Consider the following 26,254-nt stretch of genomic DNA (forward strand, 5'->3'; position numbering starts at 1 on the left):
GAAAAGTACGCACAAATCCGATGAAATTCTACTCTTGACGGGACGCGTCCAAATATTAATAACACACATTGTGACAGATAAATACATTTCTGAGAAATATCTACAATCTTGATAATCGCGAGATAAGAGAGCATACGCATGAATCAATGCGTGACTGGAAATCCTTCCATTCTTGACGCTCTTATCAGCCGTTCTTCTCGTATCGGACCGGTATTGCGCAAAAGAATAAAAAAGACGCGATAAGCGATCTCGCGGCGACGTTCCTCGCCGTGGGTTCGACGAACGTCGACCGCACTAATTGACGTAATTAATTGCAAACTTGATCGCGATGAAAGTAAGCGCTTACGTAAAAGCGAATCGCCGAGATCTGCGTCTCTTTCTCTCTCTCCCTACGACCGACGACGAGCGGGAGTTCGCAAAAGAATCGATTACCCCCCGAATTAGCAACAATGTAATAATATTTAATGGTTTAAAACAACGGGATTTCGTTCGATTTTCGCTTTATGTATTGGCGGAATAAAATTTGGAATTGAGCAGCCACGTTTAGCGCTAAACGCGACGCTAAATATAGGAAACGGTAAAGTTTGAATCATACGATTAATGCATTTGCGATACACAATTATTTTAATTTCCTCGCGTTACAATGACAATAATTTGACGTTAGAATTTTTAATAACATATCGCGCGAGAGAGAAAAAGTATCTAAAGCGGCACAGGGACGCGAAGAAGTAAGTTGTTCTTATTTTTAATCTCACTTCACATTTCTTAGCATGCGTCATTCGCGAGATAAATTTGCTCGACATGGTATCGATTTCTAATAGACGTCTGAAGCTCGTTTATTAGACATAGGCTCTTTATAGCTTGATTTGCGTAATACGGCACCTACAAAGAGCGGCATTTCATCGATCTCGAAACGAAAATGTGCTCCCATCTACTCACGATTCCGTCTATCCGCGTGCCTTTATTTTATCGTAAAACTTTTACTCGTGACTTAAATTTTTGTCGCGTTATCGTACACGCAAGGAAACGCCTAAAATTACTTTTTCGAATAACAAGTTTCCCTGCCAATTAAAATTAATTACACGACAGATATCTTCAATATCGGCGGCTACAATCTCTAGATGGAGCCTTCGCACGGAGACCCGCTGAAACAAATCAGTTATCATATTGTGGAAGCTGTCGCGGTGCTACCCGCTGGTACTAAAATTCTCTGCAAAGTATCGATTTAATTTCATAAAAAATAGATTTCAAGATAATTTTCATGCTTTAAAATATCCGACAGAAATAATGCTTCTGAAAGTTTGATTACCGTTTTATACAAAATATATCATTCGCTGCAGAGTATCGACTTAATAATTTCATTATAATAATGAATTTCGATGACAAATTTGATCAGTTTAAAAGTTTAATTTTTGTTTTATACAGAATGTATAATATCAATGTAAAATTTCTTTTCTTAAATTTTATGAATTATAAAATTTTTTATTCGTTATTCTCTTTTTATATTGAAATAAAAGTTTAAAGATTTACAAAAATTATATCCAGACAAAAACAATAAACACTCATATTTAAGAGAACAAAATAAATACATTGTTGCAAAATTTCTGCGATCTAAAATTATATAATGATAAATATGTAATCAAGTTTTAAATATTTCTAAAAGGTGAATTAGAGAAATGTGCAAAATTGTTCCTTTCGTGAAAATGTTTATTTCATACGGTTACAATAAAAGTTAGGGCAGTATACGAAGTATTAAGCGTGTTTATTTGTCGTTTATAAACAGCGAGCTCCTTACGGGATAAAGTAACGTCTCGTTAAGCTTTGTACTCTATACCGCCTCTCTCTGTCTACTCTGCGAGTCCCTAAAGTTCGTTCCTTTAAAGAATCGCAACGGAGCAGACACTTGACGAGACTTTACGAGCGCGATTCGAATTAGCGAAGTAGATTCTGCCAAATCTCTTTGTCAGAATCAAATCCCCGAGGATACAAACGCTAAGGTTGAATAAAATGTAAAACTTACAGATGACAAAAGGATATTCACGAGGATGCTAGCAACAGAAATGTTTCATATCTGGCTGGTACATGATTATTAATCTACAATAATGAATCTTGCCAATTGACGTTATGACTCGCTCCGAAAACGAAAAGCTCACGAATACCTAGGTCGACTTCGTGGCACGGTCGCGATTCTACCTCTCGATGACGATTCCTCGACGTGCCGCGTATCAAGGTTTGTTCGGGGCGCTTCTGGGCCTCCTCGGGGTAGCGTACTTGACGCACAAGAACCCGAAGATGATCAGCACGGCGACGACGGCCACTCCGATGCCCAGCCAAAATTCCCCCCGTACGTTCAGCTTGTCGAGGGCGATCTCGCGAAGGGCCAACGCGCCGTCGGGCGGCTCGCACGCCGCCTGGATGATGATGTCCTGCCGTTGAATCTGCTTGGGCTTGCAATTGACCAGCTTGGCCACGCTCTCGCTTTGGTGTAGCCGCGGCAGCAGCAGCGACAGCGACCACTGCATCGGGCTGATCTGCTGGTACCACGACGATAGATTGTCCAGGTGCAGGGTCACCCCGCCGGCCAGGGTCATCTCGCCCAACACCACGCCGGCGAACAGTGCCGCTAGGTAGGTCCACTTGCACACGTGCGCGAAGAACGTGCAGATAAAGTGCTGCAGCATCAGGTACAGCAGGCCGACCGCGAGGTAGTTCCACAGCGACGTCAGGTTCTCGTCCGGCACGAGATGCAGCCCTGACATCGCATACGCCGGCGCCAGATATATCAGGTAGATTATGCACCAGGATACCACACTGCAGATGACCTAGAAACGAAAAGAAATTGCATTTTCTTTATATACATCTCCCTTTATCAAGATGAAATTCAAGATACTCACCTCTACGAGAATATACATAAATCTGCCGTACAGCCCGTCCCTGATGTCCCGCTCCACGTTTGGCCTACCGTTGGTCACGTCGCACATCGCCAGTAGGCTCAGGGGCCAGAAGAAGATGCCCAAACTAGCGTAATGATAGCCTATTCTATCTCGCAGATGTAGATTCGACTCGCTGGCGACATCCCAGAATATTGCACCGAGTAGAACACTGAGCGACGCGGAAATGACGACCTTCCGCAACAGTCTTGTTAACGCCCACGGTTGACTGTAGATGAGCGTCCGTAACAGTAGAGCGTAGAATTGCACAAATATATTGGGACCGGACATCGAGGGCGGAAGTGCGCCGGGTGGTCCAGGATCACTGATCGGAGGTAGCCTCGTTCTGGCCAGCTCCGCCAGATGTTCTATCCTCTGCGACGACTCCAGCATCGCTTCCGCCGACAGGTCATCCAGCGTTACTAAATCAACTGAGGAAGATGAAAAATGGAGAACTGTTTCTCATCTTTACGAGAAAAAAACATTATAAAGAACACAATTATTTTTTGAAATAACTTTGTTTACAACTTCTCGAACATATTCGTCACGTTTTATTCATGAGACTAATAATTCAAAATAAATTTATTGCGTACGATAATAATCAGACGGATTCTTGAACGGCGGGCAGGGGAACTCGGCGAGCGCGAAATATGGCAGCATGTCTCTCCTGGGCCCGGAGTACATGATTCGACCGCCGGACGTGAGTGTGACCCTCGACACCATCGTCAGGATCTCATAGGTGGGCGGGTGCAGAGTAAGAACGACGAGACGCTGACCGCGGTTGGCCCACTGCCTCAGGTACTCGACGAGGAAGAACGCGTCGAAGATGTCCAGACCGTGCGTGGGTCTGTCCAGGGCGATGATGTGCGAGTCCTGAAGCAGCCGGCAGGCGAGGGCCAATCGTCGGGCCTCGGAGGTCGTCAAGGTGTTTACCAGGCAGTGCTTGGTCGCCTCCAGGCCGAGCTCCTGCAGAATAGCCTCGGCCTCGAGCGTGGTGGTATTGCGACCGCCTCTCAGCAGCATGTAGAAGTTGAGGGTCTGCTGAGCCGTCAGCCCGGGACTCAGGCCATTCTCCGTGGGTAGGTAAGCGACGCGAGATCTATTTTGGTTGTCACAACATTAAAAATTAGATTCTTCTAAGTCGACTGAGTTGACACACTTTATTCGATAAATTTAAGTTTTTTTTTTAAGTAGTAAAGTTCACAGTAATCGAGAATTAAGAAAGAGACAATGTAAATCTGTGAAAGAGTAAATTCATAGATTAATCACAATATTAATAAGAATGAAATAAATTATTTAATGAAAAAGATATTTTGAATAAGATCGAAACTTCAGAGATATTCAGGAATAATTTTAAATTATCAAAGATAATCTATTCGGCTATATATTAGATATCCAGATTAAATAATTCAAATTAATAGAAGAATAATAGATATGGAATTCAAATGACGAGAATACCTTGTACTACTCTGGCGTATTATTTATAATTGTGTAATGAGAGTTAATTGATACTTCTTTATGCATTCAATATCTTCTAAAATGTATGATGTAACTGAAGATTGTTCGAGTAGTACGAAAACAAGTTGTAGTCCGAGATTAACTATGAGGCAACAATTAAGTTGGCAATTGAAGCGATAATTGAATAGCACGGCTCATTATTCACCTTATTATTCAGCTCCACTTGAAAAATCTATGCTAATGCGTTCGCTAGTTACAGCCTGTTTCGCTAATGTCGGTTACCGTTAGCCGCGCAATTAATTAAATGTTCCTCGTCTATTTGGATCATAGCCGCTGCAATTATTCTTATATTTATCTTGTTTAATCATTTTCATTTTTTTTATAAACCTATATTACATATAATTTCTCGTGCAACTGATCGAATATCGTTCGAGGAATCGACTGAAGGTTTTGTATTGAAAAAAATTGCGTTTCCTCCGTGTCCACTTTAGTTAACGAAAAAGCGTTAATTCCTTACACAAAAGTAGCGTGACCAATCGCATAGCACGTTCGCTAGTTCACTGCCACGTTACAAGAAAAGCGTACGCGTGCGGCCGGGAGATTAGAAAGTACCTCAGGCTGCGTGCCGATACGGATCTTCCATTGAGCAGAATATCGCCCCTTTTTATACGCCTCCTGCCCGCGATCGTCTCGACGATCTGCGTGCCCTCCTTCTCGGTGGTCGCCATGATGGCCAGCACCTCGGCGGCGCCGGCCTCGAGGGTGATACCCCGAAGAAGTGGCAGCCCGTCCGAGCCTGACGCCTCCACACCTCGCAGCTGCAGGTGAGGATGCTGCAGACACGGCATCGGTCTCAACGGCAGCGCGTAACCTTCCGGCGCCAGGATACCGTGGTGCCCTGTAAGACGAGGGATTCCTGAGATTTATTGAAATTTTAGAAGATATATTTTAAAGTCACTTCAATTAAACGATCTTGGTCTTTCGTAAGATCTTTATCGACTTTTACAATTAATTCCGTGAGTTCAATCAGCAAAAAAAAGTGGCAAGAAGCTGTTTGCGTTCGTCCATTCTCTTTTCTTTTACCGTGAGCTACGTATCCGGGATCGATCGGCGCGATGCTGTGTCGCCGATTGGTCCTGACCGCGCTGTGCAAGAGATTAGCCTCGCTGGCGCTCCTTAGCCTCGGATGCTCCCTCGCGACAGTCAACTGAGAATGCGCCGGCTCCCTCGGGACCGCGTGGACGTGCCTGAAGTCCGGATCGCTTCTGGCCGAACGCATGATCGACGTCGTGTGTACCGGAGCACCTGCGGCACGTCGAAACAGAACTCGCACCACGATCACGACGATCTCTAATTTTATCCAGCCCACCCGAATTAAAATATGGCAAAATTGTAAAAGAATGTATAATAATAACTTGGACAATTTTTAGAATTAGCTCTCCCAACAATTCATCTAAAAATATCCAGAGTCCGCTTGAATAAGAAATCGATTAAAGTTGGACTAGTAATTAATATTGAAGGAAAGGTGGAATAGTAATCGGGCAGAAAGAGCGCGATCGACGTTCGTGTGTATCGAGGACTATTTTTAGAACACCAGTTGTACTACCTGCGTGCGAGACCCGTCGTCCTTCCTCGCTGGAGTCGTAGCCGCTGGAGCCGTCGCGGTTCCGCGAGCTGGGCGGCAGAACGCGCGGCAGGCCGAATTTCAAGTACGTGTACGAGTTGCTGGCCAGCGGGCTCTTGGGCCCGTACCGCGGATGCCGCAGGATGCTCTGCACCGTGGAGTCGCGCAGCTGGAAGTTACCGTACGGCAGCGGCGACTTCTCGGCGGAGCCGAGCGCGGAATCCGTGAAGTCGGAGTTCAGGTTTTGCCTGCGGAATCGCGGATAAATGCGTCCACATTCCATGCTTTTTATATACAGCGCGAGATCGTCTTTAGTTAATTGGGATGAGAAAAGGAGGGAGAGAGAAAAAGAGAGAGAGAGAGCTAGAGCGAGAGTTAATTATACGACTGAAATGCATTTTTATCATGCAGAGCCATTTGCGTTTTTTCTAAACCTCGTCCGCCGGATTATTCAAGAAGGAAAAGATTGGAAGAATGGCATGGAGCTCGAAGGACCAAACGTTTCCCGTTTTAACGATCGTTATATCTTCCTTAGTCACGCACGACTGATAATAATCTCACTGACATTTAATATTTTTAACAATAATGATACCGTTGATGTAATACATGAAAGTGCACGGTACATTATTGTAAATCAACAAGTCTGATCGGCAATTCCTTTCGCGGCAAAAAAAAGATGATGACACGGCACACGGCGCTTTGGCGTTCCGCCTTCGGCTCGTGAGGCTCGCAGATTGGACCGCGACGCGGAATATTACACGCTTGCACTTTAACTACGAGTGTTCACCTGTAAATCGACCATGCGTGCAGATCCTCGCTGGCCGGCGGCTCCAGCCCCCTGGTGTCCAGTGCCCCCGGCACCGAGTACCTCCTCTCCAGCTCCCAGGCTTCCGAGCCCATATTTTCCGGTGGCTGCACAGAGATTGCAGAGATGCGACCGGTTAAATTTCCGCGAATTAATCTTAGGATAAACAGTAACATCGCTCCTTTTATTTTAATTACCCACGCTTTAGCGCCGCCGAGGGGGAAAGTGAGGGAAAGGAAAACTCTCTCTCTCTCTCTCTCTCTCTCTCTCTCTCTCTCTCTCTCTCTCTTATCAATTTCGATTTCTAATTATTCTGTCGGATCGAATCGATTAGTCGAAGCGATCATTTTTTTCTCAATTTTCAAATGAGAGAACGGGTGTCTTTCATCTGAATCATAATCGATAATAGCGTCGACACGTCGACAGGTGTGTAAATATATTACAAGAGAAAGGACGAGAAGAAAGTTTTGTTAGAAAGATAAGTCTCCTTCTCGCGTATCCTTGGAAGTTGTAATATTCTTCTCCGAAGGATCGCATAAAACATCCGGTAGACGTTCGCTCGGCTGGCGCAAAATAAATTACATCGAAAATTTTTACGAAGAAACTTTCGTGGACGAGCTTTCCATGCGCGGAAGGCTCTCCGACCCCGGTATGAATTTATCGCCACCACCGCCCTACAAGGACGTCCGCGCGGGGATCGGATTTATTGCGCAACACGTCGGGAGGCTGTTATTAAAGTACCCCCGCGTGCTAGGAGGAATCTCTTTTCGCGTGTACCCCGCCGTGTAGCCTGCCCGACTCGTCCTGGAAAGTCCTGCGAGGCTACGTGCCCACGGCCGATGATCTGGACTCGCAAGCGAGCGCCTAGTAATTTCAAAGAAGCGCCGATTATACGGAATAGTATACCGACGTGGTTCTCAGTCACCTCCGGCTATATCCCGTAGCTGGACGCAGCTGCATCCGTCAACGCGATTTCACGACGGATTTATGCCTATATGATTTCAGCGACAAGAAAATCAAGAGGCAAGAAAACAGCCCTTTATCGTCAAATAATACGGTATTAGGTGAAAAAGACTCTGATACAGAAATTGCAATACAGCAAAGTAGCAAAGCTATAGTTGGAATCTAAATCAGATTTTGCTTCCCTTATCTTCGTCCTAATTATTATATTAGAGAAACATACTCGAACGTGCTATCCATTTTTTTAATGAAATTACAATGTGAGAACTTTAATTAAATTTCAATATCACGTCTACATAGATTATTCACGTTATGTTTACATGAATCTTTTTTAATGTAGACAATATAAGCAATATAAATTATTATAAATTAATCAGCATAATACAGAGAAAAAGTAAGTAGGTTATTGTTAATATACCTGACTCTACAATGTTTAATAATTGGAATATAATTTATGCTCTTTCTGAAATCTAAATTCTATGTTCCACAGATTATTGTTTACACAGATGACACGTAATACGATAGTTTATGTAATTTACATCGTATAATGTACTTTATGCGTATACGCCCAACAATTCTGACTTCTTCCTCGGAATTTAGCTTCGCCTCGACAAGTCTCGCCACGGATTCTTCTCACAGACAGAAAACTGCAGGTAGTATCCCGTAATTCCCGCCGGCGAACAAAAGGGGATGGCCTCCTCGTCGAATTTTATCGCGATGCAGCAAATTGTTCTTGCTGCTCAATCGCCCGTAAAGAACGGAACGTGCAGACTTCAGGCCGAGAGTGCATCTCCCCGCACTGCTGAAGCAGCGTGATGAAGTCACGGTGCGCATACTTGTCCGCTGTGTCCGCCTGTATTGTTAAAGCCTCTATAAATATCTACGGACTTTCACGTTTCCTTCCACATGCTTCTAGATAATTTTTTATTTCTCTGTATATCCCGACCGTTGAAGCATTACTGACAAACTCGCAAATTAGTCTCCGGAATTACTGGCTCGCTAAATGTCACGTTGCGCTCCGAGATAAAACGCCATTAGATTGTCAGTTATAAGATTGTTGCTTGCTTCTTGCAAAATTGTCAAGTTGGGTTCAAACGTAGATTTTATTATTATCACAAAGAATATTTTTTTGGAAGGTCAAAAATTCCATAGATTTTTATGTCCACTCAAAAATATTCTTTGTGATAACAATAAAAGCCATATTTGGGGAAAAATTCCCGAATCTGATGGCAACTCTGGCTTCCTTGCGTGCGCGAACGCTTATTCGAGCTTTACATAGCGGTCCGACGGATCACGGTGAAGAATCGCGATATAGGGACAGTGATTGCCACGTATGCCGGAAATTACCGTCTGTGGCAATAATATCGTAACAGCGTATAACAGTACGTTTAATGACGCAATTATGAAAAACGGCGCGGGCAAAATGTCAGCCTGGCGGTCGCCGGGCTACCAGAGAGGAGGTCCTGCTAAACGGACCGGGAAATCGATAACTAACTGGTTTCCGTATTTTCGCTTACCCCCTAACCGGCATTCTGGAACGCTTGCTTTTACGGGCCGCGGATCTAAAATGCTCGCTCGTTTTCTTGCATAATATTTCACACCAGTGCGCCCCGGTAGGCGGTGATAGCCACGTTAGATGCTACGTACATACATCACGGACTTTCTCCGTACGCAAGGTCTCTCTTGCATCCTTAAATTATCCTTAATTCTCTTAATCGTGTAACACGTGTAACGTGGAGGATTTTTCTTCACGTTACAAACAGCTTTACGCAAGACGCATCCAAAATAGATCGACTCGAATCGCTTTAGAATGTTTTTAAACAATTTAAATATAATTGTAGCACATTTTTCTTATTCCGTCTTTTATATTCCAGCAAGTATTTTGTTTATCTAACTTTATTATATTTGTTCTACCTTTTACATTCCGAAGGTTCTGTTTCAAGAAAGTTTTATATCGATTGTCCATCAATTACTTTTGCCTTACATTTCTTTTACGGAATGCTCCGTTTCAACCGTACGCGAGATCAACGTCCGCGTTTTAATCTCACGTTTAATCGCAACTGTATTAATTACTACTTTTGTCGTTTAATTGCATTTGTTGCTTTCCGCGTTCCGCGTTGCGACGCGACGTCGCGTCGTGCTCTAGCGAATAGCCGGCTCAGGAGGCTCGTCATTCCGTTGTCGGAAGGGGAAGTTTTGAGGCGCTCGCACGGGGATAAATATCACTGGCGTTTGTACATACACGGAAGACACGTGTATAAGTGTACGCCTCGAAGGAGGCGAGCGCAGCATCCCATTTAACGGTGGTGCCCGCGACCTAAAAACCCGCGCGCAGCACCTGTTTCACTGCCATTGCCGCGCACGACAGCTTTTAATGGCTTTTCGCGAACACGTTGTACGTCCTCACTTCAAAACACTTCAAAATCCGTTCCGTACCGGCTGTTTGAACGCGCAACTCTTCCGGAAAAACGTCCAGGCTAAAATTCACGTCTACGACAGGAAAACAAAAAAAAAATGCAAGAAGTAATAGGAAACGCTATTTCTCGATCGAATTATATCTTGATGCCTCATAATATTTTTGTCAATCATTTAATACAATTATATAATACAATAACTTTCAGTTTTACAAACTGGATGTGCTTATCGGACTTAAAACGCAATCGTAAACCTAATCAACAGTTTCGACACCGCAGTGTCCAGTTACCGATGATAAAATAAAACGCCGTGATAAAATCTTTATGGATACCGGACCAGTATACGTATACTTTCGTGTTCGTGCAAATAAAACGTACTTCGATAAGACTTTGGGAGAACGATGGCAGAAGATAGAAACGACTCGACAGATGTATCACTTTTATTACGACGTACACAAGTACGCGAGATTACTTGCAGGTATAAAAGGAACAACATCATCAATCTCGTGAATTAACGTTCTTCATTATTCTCCCAACGGAGAGCAAATCCCGTCTTGTAATCTTCCGTGCATCGCCCTAATTGAATTTCGGGGCGAACGCAATACCTGCAGCGTTTCGCGAGAGCGCGGATACGTGTGCATCGCGGATTTTCGAGGGACGATTAAATTAATCGAAGACGCTTCTTCCCGCCGGCGAGAGGGAGGGAGGATCGACCTTGTTCTCGAACGAGTAATGTAAATCGAACAGCGGGCTGCGAAAGAATTGCACGCGGCAAGAATTGCCGTACGCATAAGCCATCTGCCTCGTCGTTCCGGCGCAACAACAGGTTTTAATTCGTCCTCGGAACGTGTCAGTTTGCGGTACGCGTTCGCGTTTCCGAGTTCCACGCGTGTGCGAAAACGTATCGGGTGTCCGGCGAATGCACGCCGAGGACACTTGTCGGATTGCCACGTTGTAATATTGCAGAATTGTCATAACGACATAAGTAAGCTGACCACGAGTCTTTTCTCAATATCGACAAAAATACTTTTGCACAAAATTCTTCGGCATTCAAGTTCCCTCTGGGGAAGAAAGGTACAGTTATTTTGATTCCTACGATTAAGTAATCAAATTACTTGGATTGCTCGCAACCCTAATTTTACGTTTCGTGTAACTAAAAATTGCAATTAACTATTCTATCTGCTTCAACGATTTTTAAATTAATCAAATCTCTCAATTATTTCCGTCGATATTCAGTTACGCAAAGATAATTTTTACTCAAGTTACACTGGCCAAAATATTAAGTCGTTTAACCACAAAAAGACAAAATTTTTTTCTAGAGTATTAAAAACCTGAAATCTCCAAGGTTTCATCGTGAGATTCCTTAGGGGACAGACGTTAAACATCCACCTGCACCGATCGAGATCACGCTGTATCCAGCTTGTACAGTATTCTCCTGTGCAATACACTCCTGTAACAGGTGCTGGCGCTTATGACGATTTAATATCACGTCAGCGCAGATGTTACATTTACGTCGGCCGGGAATGCACCGGGGTTACATAATCGCGTTTCAGCGCGAGCGGCTTAGAATTACACCGCGGATGATATACACACGGGAGGCGCGTTTTCTGCGTTCTCTACCGCAGATGCTGATGGAATGACAATTTTTTTTTCTTCCTCCCTCGTCCCGGAACTTCCCGTTAGAAGTGACTCATCAGCGAGTCCCTCGAAACCGGAGTTGGCTCAGAAAGGAATACTATACGGGAACGTTCATGCCAGCGTTCCTCCCCGTGAGAACCGGCAGCGAGATTGAAATCGCACGCCGGTTATCTTATCGAAAAAAAAAAGAGAAAAAAAAAAGAGATCTGCTGCACGCAGAGCGCGGATCACGCGTCGTTTCGACGGCAGTTGCGAATGATTCCCCGCGAGAGAACGAAAATCAATTATATTCCGTGAAAGGTGGGAGGGAAAGCTTTAAATTTTTCAGAACAGGCGATTAATTTTTTCTTTCCTTTCGAGTCGCGAACGGGTAACAGGATCCCCGGTTCGTTCGCAAAGCGGACGTGAGTCTCGCGCGCATAGTTTTACCGCGGGAGACAAGTGTCGGATGATCGAGGACGATCAGAATGTTATGACATACGATGCGCGTTAGATTAAATTCGCATCCGCAAAAATAGCCGTGATATACCTTCCGCGATGCCGTCGCGTAATGGGAACCGCGAGATACGACACGTGTTCGTCGGTGAAGTCACCAGCGGATCAACGGATCGTCGCTATGAGACTCCTCGCGTACGCTGTACGTACGTTCACAAACAGCTGACATTTTTATAACTGACAAGAAATAACGGCACAGCGTATATTACGCGTCCACAAAGCTCGACAAGCAGCAGATCCTTCTTTCTTCGCACGAACGACCGGCAACTTTTTTTTTTACTTTTCATTTTTTAAGAATTACCGAGATCCCTTTACACAGGTGCCTGCAGCTTAATATATTCACAGTATTTTTATATACGTACAGAGTGTCCCGAAATTCACGAATCAGAATGCTGTGGCAAGAAAAATTAAGCAAAATGGTCGTTTGTAAATTTTATTTCAAACAGTAATTTTAAAAATGTAATAGTTTAAAGCTAATCAATTAGAGATTACATTTAAACAAAAATTGAAAAACTTTAAATGCTTACATCTAAAAAATTACCATCATTTTACTTAATTTTTCAAGAACTTTCTCGCTATAATATTTTGATTCGCGAATTTTGTGACATCCCGCACGTCTATAATATTGAAATAATTTATGAATATTATGGTGGTTTATTCTGCACGTGACCAGACGTTCTAAATTTCTCAATATATACAAAGAACTCCGCTAATATTATAAATTCATGTCGCGAGAATACGAGATATAATTTAATAGAAGATAAAGATAGCTACGGAGACACGTGGGGAAGCGATAAGACGATTGTAATTCTAATGAGGAATTTACGAGGTTTGGGGCCAACGGAGGAATGTATTTCTAGATGTGGCACAGCTCCTCCTTAAGTCGAGGCACGGGGCTTAAGTTCACCTGGTGTCACCGTGTCACCGTGCGACGCGGGCGACCGATGATGAGACAACGTTCCCGCATGAGCGGCACTTAACGTATACAACATATAATACCCGCATACAACACGAAAGGTAGAAAGAGAGCCCCGCGGGTTTTTGCACCAGGCTCTCGCGCGATTGCACCTCCGCAGTGACAATGGACGTGATGGTTCCCGCTGCACGCAGTCCTTGCTCGCTCCCTCGTTCGCTTGCCTGACGGTCCCACGATCGTGCATGGAATGATTTAACCCACGCGTGATTACGGATGCGAGACAACTCGCGTCTTCGCGCGACGACTTGGCCAACACCTCTCGCAAGGAAGAAAAAAAAAAAAGAATTAACACGCCGGAGAGTCGCGCGAGTAGTTCATTCCGCAATCAATCCGCGACGCGTCTTTTAAAAGAAATTTACGACGTCGACTTTACAATTTTTTTTCTCTCAAACAGGTACAAATCCGTCGTTATCAAGATATGGCAAAAATTGATTTCAACAGAGCACTTATCGAGTGTGCAAATGTTGGAGTAATTGCGACTGCATATCGGCATGTAGAAGCGACAGAATTGTGTCACGCAATTGTGCCCCTACGTCCTTTTCAATTTACGTAATACCGTGATTTTTTGCGACGGCCGATAACCGCCTCGCGCGCGCGGCGGGGCCCGGTTAACTGTTCATTTGCATATCCCGTTCCTGCAACAGTTGTATCGAGCGACGACCGGTATGGCGTATTATTCGCGATATTCGCCGGCATTATTAAACGTCGCGCGCCGCGCCGCGCCGGTCGCATGTTCGCTTTTTCCCGGCTTTTGCCCGCGCGCGCAACTGAATCGCCGATTTAATACATAGTACGCGAGAGAAGGAAAGTGCACCGCACGTACGGCGATACGTATAGGTATCCTCGTAAAGGCCGGCGATGATACGCTCGGAAAAACGGGATGCCCGCGTGTGCGCTGCCTATTGCGCGCGGCTGAGCATGTCGAAAGCAGGCGGAAAGTGACGTCTAATATCTCTCGTCGGACACGTAGTACGTATACCTGTGTATCTGAATCAGCGCGCGATACCCGCGCTGATAGAAGCCTATGTGATATTTGCGACTGTAATTACATAAGAAAACAATTATAGTCAGGAATACCATATTTATAGTACTATTACAATAATATTAGTGTGATAATAATGTACTTATAGCGATGCCAACTATATTAAAAAATTGTACTATAAATTATACAGCTTTAAAATACATATATCACATGGTTATTGTTAATATTGCCGTAATAATTACTATAAAAATAATATTCCTGACTTATTTTACTATGCAAAAATATCGTCACAAATATCACCAAATATTTTTCTATCAGTGCACAGAGAGCGTTCAACGAGCTGCGAAGAAGAAAACTGCTTTCGGTCTTTCACGCCGCATAATTGGATTGCTCTCGGTCTTTTTTCTCGCGTGCGAGGATGATGGCATTTGCGGTAGATAAGTGAAAATTGGAAGCGCGCTACGTAACGCGCGGAATGTCTCCGCTTATTTGGAGAACAGGAAGGGAGGGAGGGAGGGTAGCTCTCGAGGCGCTCAGCGAGCGGAAGCAATATCTCGATTTCATGATCTCCAGAATCCACTGTGGGACTATCCCACGCACTGGATTTCTATGGCCATGTTGTACGCCAGTGAAGCGTGCACGTATAACGCGTGTCCGTGTACCTAAATAAAGCACACCATGGCCTGGATTGTTACAGTGTTACTGAGCCATAATTACCCGTACACGCAATACACGCGCTGTTGGAAACCGCGATGGAAAGTCTACCCGAAAACTCGCGTCCCGCCGACCTACATACGACACGCGTGCATCTCGAACGATCCAACGCGGTGCGCGCATTCATACTTAATTATCTCGATTAATTAAACGCCAGTAATTTCAGTGATTACAACTTTAGGAAAGGAGATCGTGTACATTTCCCCTCTAACGTTTTTTCCTAGTGTGAAACGGCGCGAAAGATGAATTAAAGGGGAAAAGAAATCACTCGACTGACACATAATAATTAGAGCGATTAATTATGGAAAATATATTTTGATCGGGAAAATAAGAAATCGAGATGCGGGCATCTGTATGAAAATAGATGCTGAAAGTAGAATATCTTTTGTACAGTTTAATATCGGATATTCGAGTATTATATTAATCAACGGAATGCAGATAGAAAGTATTTTCGTTGCCGTGTTGCCGATAACACACGGCGTTCAATCATAACAAAATTGGACACGACGGCTGAATACCGCCGATAGTACTTTTACTACTTCATTATAGGCGATGATGGGCACTATCGGGACGTGAGGCTTCATTGGAGAATGCAGGATGGGAGCGAGGTGCTGAGCTGCTGGACTTTTCGATACTTCGCCGTGGCAATCGCTCTACCTCTCCTTCCCACCTCCCCCCAGCGAATGGATGGGAAAACGAAAAGAGATGATCAAATTGAAATTGCAAATCACTCGAAGCACAGCGCGAGGAAGCGTCGAAGAGCGTTCCTATGCGCTCGTTAAAGTCTCCGGCGTGACTCCGTTGAGGTACCGAGGGCCCGTCGTCACCGTTAATGAAAATCGCGATACGATTATATATTCAACGCGTGTCCGATCGAAGTGAACGGGGGGGGGGGGGATTGACGAGGATTGAACCCTCACCTTTCCGTCTTGCAATTGCCTCGGGTCTTGCATACGCTAATGTGGAAACGCGCGAAGGAAGTAACGGGTCGGCGCGAACGCTTTTGCTTTTTATTAAAGGAAATGAAAGGAAATACGTCTTGAGAAATGCAGATAAAGATATTTATATCTTTAAAGAAAGAGAGAGAGAGAGAGAGAGAAAGAGAGACGAGAAGGCATAAATATTATAGGCATCGAAGACCTTGCACTTTGGATTGCAGTTAGATTGAACTGGCAGAGTGAAAATTTAATGCAAGTAACTATCTAAACTGTTCTTTAATTTAGATATAAAAGAGAAAACTTGAAAGAAGAATTATAGTATTTTTTTGCGAAATTATTATTTTAAAAAGGGGATAGAAAGAAAACTCCTGTTTTATTGCAGGATCTAGGTCGAAAGGATATCCGGCGGTTCCGGTATATTTTTTTCTATTGCTCAAATAGATGCTAAGGCACTTGAGCAGAAAAATGTAGTCTATTATTATAACTTTTTCCAGCGAAATCTGATAAAGAGAGCTCTCGGACAGCGATTCAGCGCTAACGACGGTAAATCGGATGCTTTCAACGTTTGCAATATAATCGAGTAATAAACCGCCCACTCAGGAAAGTAAAACATTATCCTCGTATGTAACGCGAGTGGAAATGGTGGTTTCGCGCGCACATATAGATAGAAAACTACGCTACCGCAGTTTAGACTGTGGCGAAATACGACACAATGAGCTGCGTCGTTTTGCAACGTAAAGTATTTTATTTCACAATAAAAATTATCTACTTGGCAGCATGGGAAAAAAACTGTGCTATATCTCTAGTAATAAAAGTCAAATTATCTTGTTAATCATCAGTTAATGTTATAAAACTCAATTTTTTTTCTGTTTTATTACTTTATTATTTTATTATTTTATTTCTATTATTTGTGTGTTTTATTATATATATTTTACTTTTTTTTTCACCAAACTCAATCGAGTCACTTAATTAACATTGTCTTATTCTTGTACGATCGCATTTCATTTTCGAGGATTGCTTGTCAGCGGGGTTTTCCTTCCTTGAGAAAAAAATGCATATGGAACAATTTAAGGCTGTATACAAGCTTCTAATTCACGGTTCAACGACGGGGAATCTGATTTTGCATAACAAGAAAGACTCGCTGGTACAGTGAAAGCAACAGGTGATTAACAACCCTATCGCGTCATGTTACCACTTTTTCGAAGGTGGTTGATCCGCTCTATAGACTCCGAAGAATTTTAAAATTTTGGAGTGCGTTTTTGTCTCGGAAAGTACCGTGACATTTTCCGTATAATTAGACCGTACCGTATAATTAGACACGCCCACGAGACTCTTATCAACAAATTCTTTTATCTTTGATTAATTATGCCGTTACCTCAAAAAGTATGCAAGTATGTCTTTAAATATAATAAAGTATTTCTCTATGGCATAAAAATTTTTAAAATAATTTTCTTGCTAGCTTGCGAATATTAAAACAAAGGAAATGTAATAAAACAAAGAAAAAAATATTCAGATTATGTTACTTAAAAGTTATTACACATTCTTTTTGATCGAATTAAAAAAGGTATAAGCATAAGAAGGAAATGTGAAATAAAACAAAAAGTTATCTCTGGTATTTTCCAATATAAAGAAGATTGTCGAGAAATTGGTTCCAAATCCAAAACTCAACTATCCGCGAAATTTAGTCGACCATCGCGTCAACCAGGCTTTACGAGCACGTTCAAAAAATCGCGGAACATGCGTGAAGGCGACTTGGCGTCCACAACAAGAAGAGGAGAAAAAACCAGAGGGAGAGAGAGAGGCAGAGAGGGAGAGAGAGAGAGAAAGAGAGAGAAGGCGCTGCCGCGCGCTCTGATCTTCGTGACAATGACTCACCGGCTATGTATTCGCGCTGGGCCTTCAACCTTGGAAGTCGGTAGAGTCACGACGACGACGCTGCTGCCTCCTCCTCTCCATTCCGGTTCGTCGTCCTTCTCCGCCGATCGCCGGCCGATCGGACTTCCCGCACTTCGCGTGACAGAGAAAAGAATCTTGCACTTCCCTCGCGTGCGCGAGGGTCGTCACCCTCCGCGGGGATGAAAGAAAAACGATCTTTCTCTCTCGTCGTCGTCGTCGTCGTCGTCGTCCTCCTCCTCCTCCTCCTCGTCCTCCTCGTCGATTTCTTACCCCGGGAGATTTCTTATCCTCGTCGGCTCGCGATCGAAGCGTAGCGCCAGGTATCACGCGACTCGCCGGACTCCTGCCTGTTCGAACGCTGGCCGCCACCACTGACGGAGGAGCCCATCGAGGCCCCCACGAGTTTTCCCTCTCCGGGGTCTCACCGGTTACCCCACCGACGAGCTCGCAATGGCGTGAACGCGAATGGGCCCGCGGAGAGACGGCTTACGTCCACCGTCGATTCTCCGCGCTTTTTTTGCACCTCCGTTCCTTCGTTCCTGATGCCTGTTCTCGCGCGTTCCTGCTTTGTCTCCCGCGTTTTGCGCCGAGATGTATTCGAGTTATTGACGGAGGGTTCTTCGAGAGGAGGCGGAGACGCGTAACTCAAGGATAGAACAAAGTAAAAGCTCGGCGAACGTATGTTAATGTAAAAGAAGCTAATTGAAGTATCTTCGTCAGATCTCTTTGCTTTTCTTCTGCGGCGCTCGTCCGACTATGATTGAGGAACTTGTCGAGAAATTATCTATTTTCGATTTATTTATCTTCGAAACACGGTACAATTAATTAAAATTCTGATTATCATAAAATAACAACAAAATAGAGTGACGATAATGATACTTCGCTCTCATCTATTTCCAACGTAAATAATAAAAGTACAAAATATATCTTTTACGTCTCGTCTTTCAATAAAATCGAAGCGCATTTACAGATCTTTATTCCATTTAATAGGCATTACAATTTGTAATTCGTCTTTCGTGAAACATCTAATCTATAATATTTTCTTTTCCGTAGAGAAATGAGAAACCTAGAAAACGACGAGAACATCGAGAAGATGTTGAGGTCCAACTAGGCCAGGTTGATCGCAGACAGAAGAGGCTCGGTGGAACAGCGTTTTCCACACTCAAAAATGCGACGGTATTTCTACGGTACTTCTTCGCGGACCAGGAGGCATCCGAACGTTTGTTGAACGCCTCGCACGACGTTGGAGCATCGCGCTGCTTACGCCGATGGGTCCCGCTCGGGGTCGGTCCCCCTCCCAGACGCGGGCCCGCGTCGCAGAAGACATTCACCTCGAGGAGAGCCAACTCCCAGCCGGGCAGCCAGCCAGCCAGGTATCGTTACCCGTGGCTCTACGCGTCTCTCGCTCTTCCAGCCTCGCTCGAGCGAGTCACTTTTACGCGCTGGTCAGTGCACGCCGTAATCCGCGCCGCGGTAGCACGCTCTCGCGTCATCGACCATACCGTCCGGACTACCATTTTGCGGCGGAGGTGTCGGAGGCAGATCGACGCGAGTGCGAGGGAGGGTCTCTTTGTTGAGGTGCACGGTGTCCCTCGAAGTCCTGACACCGTCCGAAATCTGGCAACAATCCCGTGCACATTCTGATGGTCCGCCACATCCTTCATAATCCTGCGAAGAAAAGTTCGTACGTTTAAAATAGTAATACTAATACTCTTGTAATTAATTTTGACTAATAAGCATCCGAGCAAAATAATATACGCGAAGTTGTGTAAATTATCTATTTATTTTGGAAGAAATAATTTTAGAATCTCTACCTTTGCAGAGCCCTTTGCAGATATTATCTGCGGAATGTAATTGCGGGTACTGAACGCGTAACACCGATTCTCCAAGATGATTCCGTCCGATTGCGTTCTGGATATATCCAACGTGTTTCATTCCACCTCGGTGGTGATTGAAGGGGCCTGCCTGAACAAATCCGAACCTACCGCGGTGCTCAGAGACGTATCGGCCCGCGTTCACGGCGGAGAGGTCTTGGCCATTCTAGGATCAAAGGGCTCCGGCAAACGTGCGCTCCTCGATGTTATCGGTGAATAATTCCCATCGTCTTTCTTAATGTTGTTAATCACAGTGTTTTACGAAAGTGCGAAAAATGTAGCGCGCAGATAGTAACTAATTTTATACAGTTTAATTAAACTCTTTACTACTTTCTATTATACCTCGCATATTTTTACGTTGAAATGAGAAAAATCCTCATAAAAGTAGCTTTATTTAAACGTTTTTTTTTTTAATTAAAAGGTAAGAAAAATTTTTTTAATCAATTAAATTTAAAATAACTTGGACTTTTGACATTTCTACTAGCTGGAAGGGCGGAGGGCGAGACGAGGGGGCGGGTTACCCTGAACGGCAACCTGCTGACACCGGAGCTGTTCCGACGTCACGGCGGCTACGTAGCTCACAGGTGTCACCTGCTGCCGAGTCTGACGGTTCGCCAGACCTTAATGTACGCCACGTGGCTCGCCAATCTGAATAATCGCGAGGCCCGGGTGCGACAGACCCTTGCTGACCTAGCGCTCTCGCAGGTCGCCAATCGGTCAGTGAACGACCTCACCAGACCGGAGTACCGGCGGCTGATGTTGGGCGTGCAGCTTGCTAAGGACCCGACCCTGTTGCTGCTGGACGAGCCAACCTGGGACACCGATCCCCTAAACACGTACCTCATCGTCTCAATGCTGTGGTCCTACGCCACCAGACGCGGCTCCATCGTCGTCCTCACGATGGAAACACCTAGATCTGATGTATTGCCGTTCGTCAGCCGCGTGACATTGCTGTGCCTGGGCGCGGTGGTCTATTCCGGACCTACCAGAAGCATGTTGGATTACTTCACGTACATCGGCTTTCCGTGCCCGGAACTGGAGAATCCCCTGATGTATTATTGTAGGTATTGCGTAAAACACTGTTTCTTGTAGACTTATGTCGTAATAGAATTATGTCGTTTAAAAAAAAATATTTATTATTATATTTTAACAATCTCTTTTACATTCCGAGTAAGTCTTTAAAGCGTTTAAAAAATAAGCGATTTAAACAACGACAAAGACACTTTTTAGGTAAAGAAAAGTTTAATTGGCAACTCAGTCTGGACCTTTGCTTTTTCAGTATGCTTGTCAACTGTTGATCGTCGCTCCCGAGATCGTTTTCTCGAGTCCAATCAACAGATATCAGTCCTGGTGGAGAAATTCAAGATCGACGGGGTACTTTACATGAAAGAAGGACCACAAATGCAGCACAGTATGAAAGATACGGCTCTCGGCATTATGCACAAAGGCTTAGGACGCGGAATTAAGCCAGGCTGCTTCTCGACTCTTTTGGCGCTGTATTTGTGAGTTTTCCGAATTATAACGATTAACGAAAATAGAATCCTCATATTAAGAGATTTTTTGAAATCAATTTTTCTTTAAAAAAATTATCGTGAATCTCTTATTTTGATATCATGTATAACTTGAAATAACATTACTTTTAAATTAATCGCACGATCTGTCGGCAAAATTATAAAATCGACTATACTTAGGACATATTATTAATCATTCACAATCATAATGTTACTTAGACGAAGTATGGCGACTACGTTCTCGTTCAACAAGATCGGCCTGGGACACTTTGCCGCTCGCCTGCTGTTACTGCCATTCGTGGTCGCTCTAATGAGCATACTGTACTCGCATTCGAGTCCCGTACAATCAAGAATTTTCTTGCAAACCGGTGGCTTGATCTTCAACGTCTTGACGTTGTTTTACGTGGCCGGGATAGCCGCGACATCGCTTTTGTGTATGTCGAAATGCCGATTAATCAAGAGAAACAGTTTATTAATATATCATAAATTTCTCATTTTCAACCTTAAAGATATTTAAAAGATATTTAACGTTTTCCTTTTTTATTCATATCGATGCTCAAGTTCATTTTCTTCTTCGGTCTACGTTTAGAAATTAATTACACAAGTGTTAATAGTTCCAGGTTTCCGCGCGAGGTATTACCAAGAGAAGCGAGAAGGTCTCTATGGCGGCGCAATGTTCCTGACCGCATACACCATGTTGAGTCTCCCACTGAGTTTCATATCGACATTAGTAACGATCGGGATTCTAATTCCCATTCTGGACCTGGATCTCACCTCGTGGGCGTATGCCTCCGGCATTCTATGGTCCAGCTACGTAGCGGCCGAGCAAGTGACGGTAGCCGTGCTGATGGTGGTCGGTAGGCCTGTAATCGGTGCCATCACGGTGTTGTATATGACATTGGTATCTCTGGTGGTTGCGTCAGGTGCGATTCGTAGCCTAAAATACTTGCCCTACTGGTTGGCGATGGCAACGACCGCATTGCCCACCAGATACGCATCTCTCGCGCTGAATCAGCTGGTCATTGACACTCCTACCCTGTCTAATTTGCGTTACAACGAGAGCTTCACCTGTCCGGGTATACCCGAGCTCTGTAGGTACCCCGATGGTAAGACCTATCTAATAGAACGCTTTACTAGGGAAGGCGAGAACATTTCCGAGGTGTTAAACGTGGATCTGAATCTATTGATCTCTTTAGCATTTGCTGTTGGTCTTATTATATTAAATAGCGTTTTATATCTGTTGCCACTGCCCGCTAGAGTGAAGGCGAAATTTAGAGAATAATGAATTATTAAATATATTAAATTCGCATTTATAATGTGATCGTCAGGTTGAACGAAACTCGAGTATTTGGATTTGACACCAATTGAAGTGTGTATTACACTTATTTAATTTGACAATTTTTAGTGTATATATAAAATTTGTACATAACAAAATTAGGATTATCGATCAAAGAAAAAAAGAACACATCAAAAATATTAAAAACTTTTATTTCACAAGATATGTTATAAAATCGTTTTATTTACCATAATCCTAATTAGTATATAATGTATAGTATATAATGTGATTTCGATTACTTGCACAAACGTATTATAAATCATTTTTATAATTTACAGCCAACAGAAATATATGTATATACATTTTAAAAATTACATTACATTGTATACAGATTCATAGATAATAGATATCTAATCACGTACTAATCGTAATGTTTACAAATAATTTTAACATTACAATATATTAAATGAAAAGTATGGATCTACAAAAAACAGACAACAGAAACATAATTATACATAATCAATAACCCTATTTATTTGTTGTATGTACATGTATAGTTCGAAAAATATATGAAAAATTTACTTTCAATCATCGAACGATTTCCATCGTATTGAATTATCATATTGTGTATCACATTTACAATTTGTGAAATATATTACATTAGATTTATAAATCCTCATCTGTGACTTGTCTCATCTCTTTAAGATCATCGGCAACACTGAATTCACAGCCCGTCGAACTGACAACTTCGCTAATATCAACATTATGTGCAATCTCAATAAGCTTTAATCCTTCTCCTTTTACCACCTCAAATACTCCGAGATCTGTGATAATTAAATCTACGCATTGTTGGCCTATAAAAAAAGTTGTAAAAAGGAAATTATTATACACATATTATAAATACAGAGACATTAGAAAAATTGAAGGATTAAAGGTTTTTACCTGTGACAGGCAAGGTACAATTTTTCAAAATTTTCGGACTTCCATCTCGGGCTGTATGCTCCATAGTTACTACTACCTTGGTGCTCGCCGCGGAAACCAGATCCATAGCACCACCCATACCTTTTACCATCGTTCCCGGTATCATCCAGTTAGCCAAATCTCCGTTCTCCGACACTTGCATGCCTCCAAGAATAGTCAGATCAATGTGACCTCTGTGTAAAAAATATAATTATTAAACCTGTTTTCTTTAACGTATATTTAATGTTTATCATGAAAGAAACATAAAAGTTGATAATCATATACCCTCGAATCATGCCGAAGCTCTCATCACTACTAAAGAAAGCAGCGCCGGGCAAGATCGTTACAGTTTCCTTTCCAGCATTGATAAGATCCGGATCGACGTCCTCTTCGTTCGGAACGGGACCCAATCCGAGAATACCGTTCTCAGATTGCAACGTTACTGTCACGCCCTTTGGGATGTAGTTGCTAGCGAGCATGGGTATACCAATTCCCAAGTTTGCTGCAAAAATTTCCAATTTATTAAATATAACTGATGAAGAAACTTGATCAAGATCCAAGTTATTTATTTCTAATCCAGGCATTTTTCATAGATTTCTATTATTCACTTACCATACATTCCATCCTTAAATTCAAGGGCAGCGCGCCTGATAATCCTGTCCCTCGCTTTACTAGCCGGCGTCACTTTTTTAGGCTTCACTGTTTGTTTCGTCGAGCGTTTCTGCAAAAAAAAAAAAACAACATTCATGAGAGATTTACATAAATGAATATACATAACGAATATCAATCGAAGTAAACAAGTGCCAACCTCGATCCGTTTCTCGTAAGACGGCCCCTTCACAATCCTGTCCACGAAGATGCCGGGTAGATGAATTTGATCAGGATTTAATTGGCCAAGTTCTACAATTTCCTCTACCTCGACGATTGCCACTTTAGCCGCCTTACACATAACAGGATTAAAATTCCTTGCGGACTTCCGGAAGATCAAGTTACCGGCGGTGTCAGCCTTCCACGCCTTCACAAGTGCAAAGTCACCAGTGATGGCGGTCTCCAGGACGTAGTTCCGTCCGTCAAACTGGCCAACATTCCTCGACTCACCTGATATCTCAGCATTACCATCCTTGTCATATTTTACAACGACGTTGCCCTCCTGCACTATAGTACCGAAAGCCGTGGGAGTATAAAAAGCTGGAATCCCAGCACCACCTGCTCTCACACGTTCTGCCAAAGTACCCTAAACAAATTGTTATTCATCTTGTAAAAATCTACGAGATTTTTTTCTAGTGTATCAACTCTCTTATCTGCAAAGAGTTACCTGTGGTGTCAACTCGACCTCCAACTGACCACTAAGATACTGCCTCTCAAATTCAGGATTTTCACCTACATATGATGCAATCATCCGCTTAATCCTGTGTGCCTTCAGCAATATACCCAGTCCAAAGTCTTCTACTCCAGCATTATTTGAGACTACTGTTAAATCTTTGGAACCTTTTTTCAGTACAGCTGCTATTAAATTTTCCGGGATGCCACATAGGCCAAATCCACCAACCAAAAGTTTGGCTCCATTGTGTACATCAGACACAGCTTCTTCTACACTTTTAAACAATTTGCCATTCCCTACTGGTGTCTTCAACTTTTCAACCTCTTGTTCCACTTCTGGGATATCTGCCTTGATAGAGAAATTTGCAGTGCATACCTGTTAAACAAGATCCAAGTTACATATTTGCCTCAAAAATATTTTAACACATATGTATGCCTCGTAAATTAAAACATTAAACTAATATTTGAAATATAAAGTATATATTCAAAGATACAAAAATACAAAAAGATACTTTTAAAAGTCCAAAACTGATAAAATACATTAAGATGACAGGTCACTAAACAAACAACTGTTTCTTAATATAAAAATAATTACACAATTTATAATTTTACATGAAAAATACATATTGTAGACAATTACAATCTTATTGAACAAATAAAGAATTAAGATAACTGTTTCTGACGTAGGCTACGCGTATAACTCCTGATAAGGCAACAAAGCAGTCGCGTGTTGTTTACGCACCCGTGATATTCTTATAGACACCCGAGAACCGCTGCTCCAACGTAGAAATATACTGCTGACCCCTTTCAATGTGAATGCCATGGTCACCGTATGCTAAACGCACAATTATTATTCACAGGACTTACGCGAGCATCGGAGGTTAAGCACGAGGTTAAGACACTTGGCGCTACTTGGCTGCCTTTGTTATTTCAATTCTTCCCGAAATATCTTGTTTATCTCGCTCTTAAGCTTCTTCGGTTTTGGACCTCGCTGTAATCAATCTTGAATTATCGAAATGCCACCACGGAACGATTTCTCAGGAACTTCGCGCCGGCAAACCTAACCTCTCATCAAATACTCACGCACGGAGGCGCGGACGGTGACTGGACGAAGCGAATGGAACGCGCATCGATATACTCGATATATGATGAAGCGATACGATATATTTAAATTCGAAGCCGCTCTTCGATCAGGAACGTATTAATCCGCGCATTAAAGCTCGAGAAACGAATTTCAAGAGTTAGAAATTTTGAAATCTATAAGTGATTATAATTTCTTCAAATTTAATATCTTAATTCTGAAAGTAAAGCCATAACTGTTTACAATATTTTACTATTTTTACGTTAAAGTTATTGTTGATTATAAATCTGTCCTTCATATTTATTTTTATTTTTATCAATTTAATTAATTTTAATCTCAGTTGAATTTACATTACATCTCTTCCTTGTTTTTAAGTATTACAAGAAGATAATACCTATGCAT

General features: G+C 42.9%; 3 protein-coding genes across 5 annotated transcripts; 1 reads left to right on the forward strand and 2 right to left on the reverse strand.

The window, feature by feature from the left end:
- Positions 1-1,689: 1,689 nt before the first annotated feature.
- Positions 1,690-18,159, reverse strand: LOC105828250 (ATP-binding cassette sub-family G member 8). The gene is made up of 8 exons (XM_012666494.3): positions 17,810-18,159; positions 6,800-6,924; positions 5,995-6,260; positions 5,472-5,693; positions 5,001-5,286; positions 3,524-4,029; positions 2,895-3,361; positions 1,690-2,822 (listed from the first exon to the last, which is right to left on the reverse strand). Exons 2-8 carry the CDS (start codon positions 6,910-6,912, stop codon positions 2,226-2,228), a joined length of 2,457 nt encoding a protein of 818 aa, XP_012521948.2. The 5' UTR covers positions 6,913-6,924; positions 17,810-18,159; the 3' UTR covers positions 1,690-2,225.
- A 918-nt stretch (positions 18,160-19,077) lies between these two features.
- On the forward strand, positions 19,078-23,079 carry LOC105828251 (ATP-binding cassette sub-family G member 5). Of its 3 annotated transcripts, none has more exons than XM_012666499.3 (6): positions 19,078-19,203; positions 19,653-19,916; positions 20,189-20,764; positions 20,984-21,206; positions 21,435-21,649; positions 21,830-22,497. In XM_012666499.3, the coding sequence occupies exons 2-6, from the start codon at positions 19,721-19,723 to the stop codon at positions 22,495-22,497; spliced, it is 1,878 nt and encodes a 625-aa protein (XP_012521953.1). In that variant the 5' UTR covers positions 19,078-19,203; positions 19,653-19,720. The 3 variants fall into 3 exon arrangements, with proteins under 3 accessions (XP_012521953.1, XP_012521952.1, XP_012521951.1); XM_012666498.3 differs by lacking the exon at positions 19,078-19,203 and adding an exon at positions 19,388-19,514; XM_012666497.3 differs by lacking the exon at positions 19,078-19,203 and having other exon boundaries at positions 19,715-19,916; positions 21,830-23,079.
- LOC105828252 (succinyl-CoA:3-ketoacid coenzyme A transferase 1, mitochondrial) lies at positions 22,688-25,875 on the reverse strand. Its single transcript, XM_012666500.3, has 7 exons — positions 25,514-25,875; positions 24,767-25,147; positions 24,260-24,685; positions 24,064-24,172; positions 23,737-23,953; positions 23,434-23,645; positions 22,688-23,345 (listed from the first exon to the last, which is right to left on the reverse strand). The coding sequence occupies exons 1-7, from the start codon at positions 25,592-25,594 to the stop codon at positions 23,158-23,160; spliced, it is 1,614 nt and encodes a 537-aa protein (XP_012521954.1). The 5' UTR covers positions 25,595-25,875; the 3' UTR covers positions 22,688-23,157.
- Between the last annotated feature and the right edge of the window lie 379 nt (positions 25,876-26,254).

This window comes from Monomorium pharaonis, chromosome 9 (assembly GCF_013373865.1).
Source record: "Monomorium pharaonis isolate MP-MQ-018 chromosome 9, ASM1337386v2, whole genome shotgun sequence".
Lineage (NCBI taxonomy): Eukaryota > Metazoa > Arthropoda > Insecta > Hymenoptera > Formicidae > Monomorium > Monomorium pharaonis.

Bases quoted from the DNA above. Each gene is read 5' to 3' on its own strand.
- LOC105828250 (XM_012666494.3), bottom strand. From the start codon at position 6,912: ATGGGCTCGGAAGCCTGGGAGCTGGAGAGGAGGTACTCGGTGCCGGGG. The intron at 5,694-5,994 runs GTAGTACAACTG...GACGTGCCGCAG, and splicing joins ACGACGGGTCTCGCACGCAG to GTGCTCCGGTACACACGACG. The intron at 3,362-3,523 runs GTACGCAATAAA...CATCTTCCTCAG, and splicing joins GAATCCGTCTGATTATTATC to TTGATTTAGTAACGCTGGAT.
- LOC105828251 (XM_012666499.3), top strand. From the start codon at position 19,721: ATGATTCCGTCCGATTGCGTTCTGGATATATCCAACGTGTTTCATTCC. The intron at 19,917-20,188 runs GTGAATAATTCC...CATTTCTACTAG, and splicing joins TGCGCTCCTCGATGTTATCG to CTGGAAGGGCGGAGGGCGAG. The intron at 20,765-20,983 runs GTAGGTATTGCG...TTGCTTTTTCAG, and splicing joins GAATCCCCTGATGTATTATT to TATGCTTGTCAACTGTTGAT.
- LOC105828252 (XM_012666500.3), bottom strand. From the start codon at position 25,594: ATGGCATTCACATTGAAAGGGGTCAGCAGTATATTTCTACGTTGGAGC. The intron at 24,686-24,766 runs GTAACTCTTTGC...CAATTTGTTTAG, and splicing joins AGGTCGAGTTGACACCACAG to GGTACTTTGGCAGAACGTGT. The intron at 23,646-23,736 runs GTATATGATTAT...TTTTTTACACAG, and splicing joins AGCTTCGGCATGATTCGAGG to AGGTCACATTGATCTGACTA.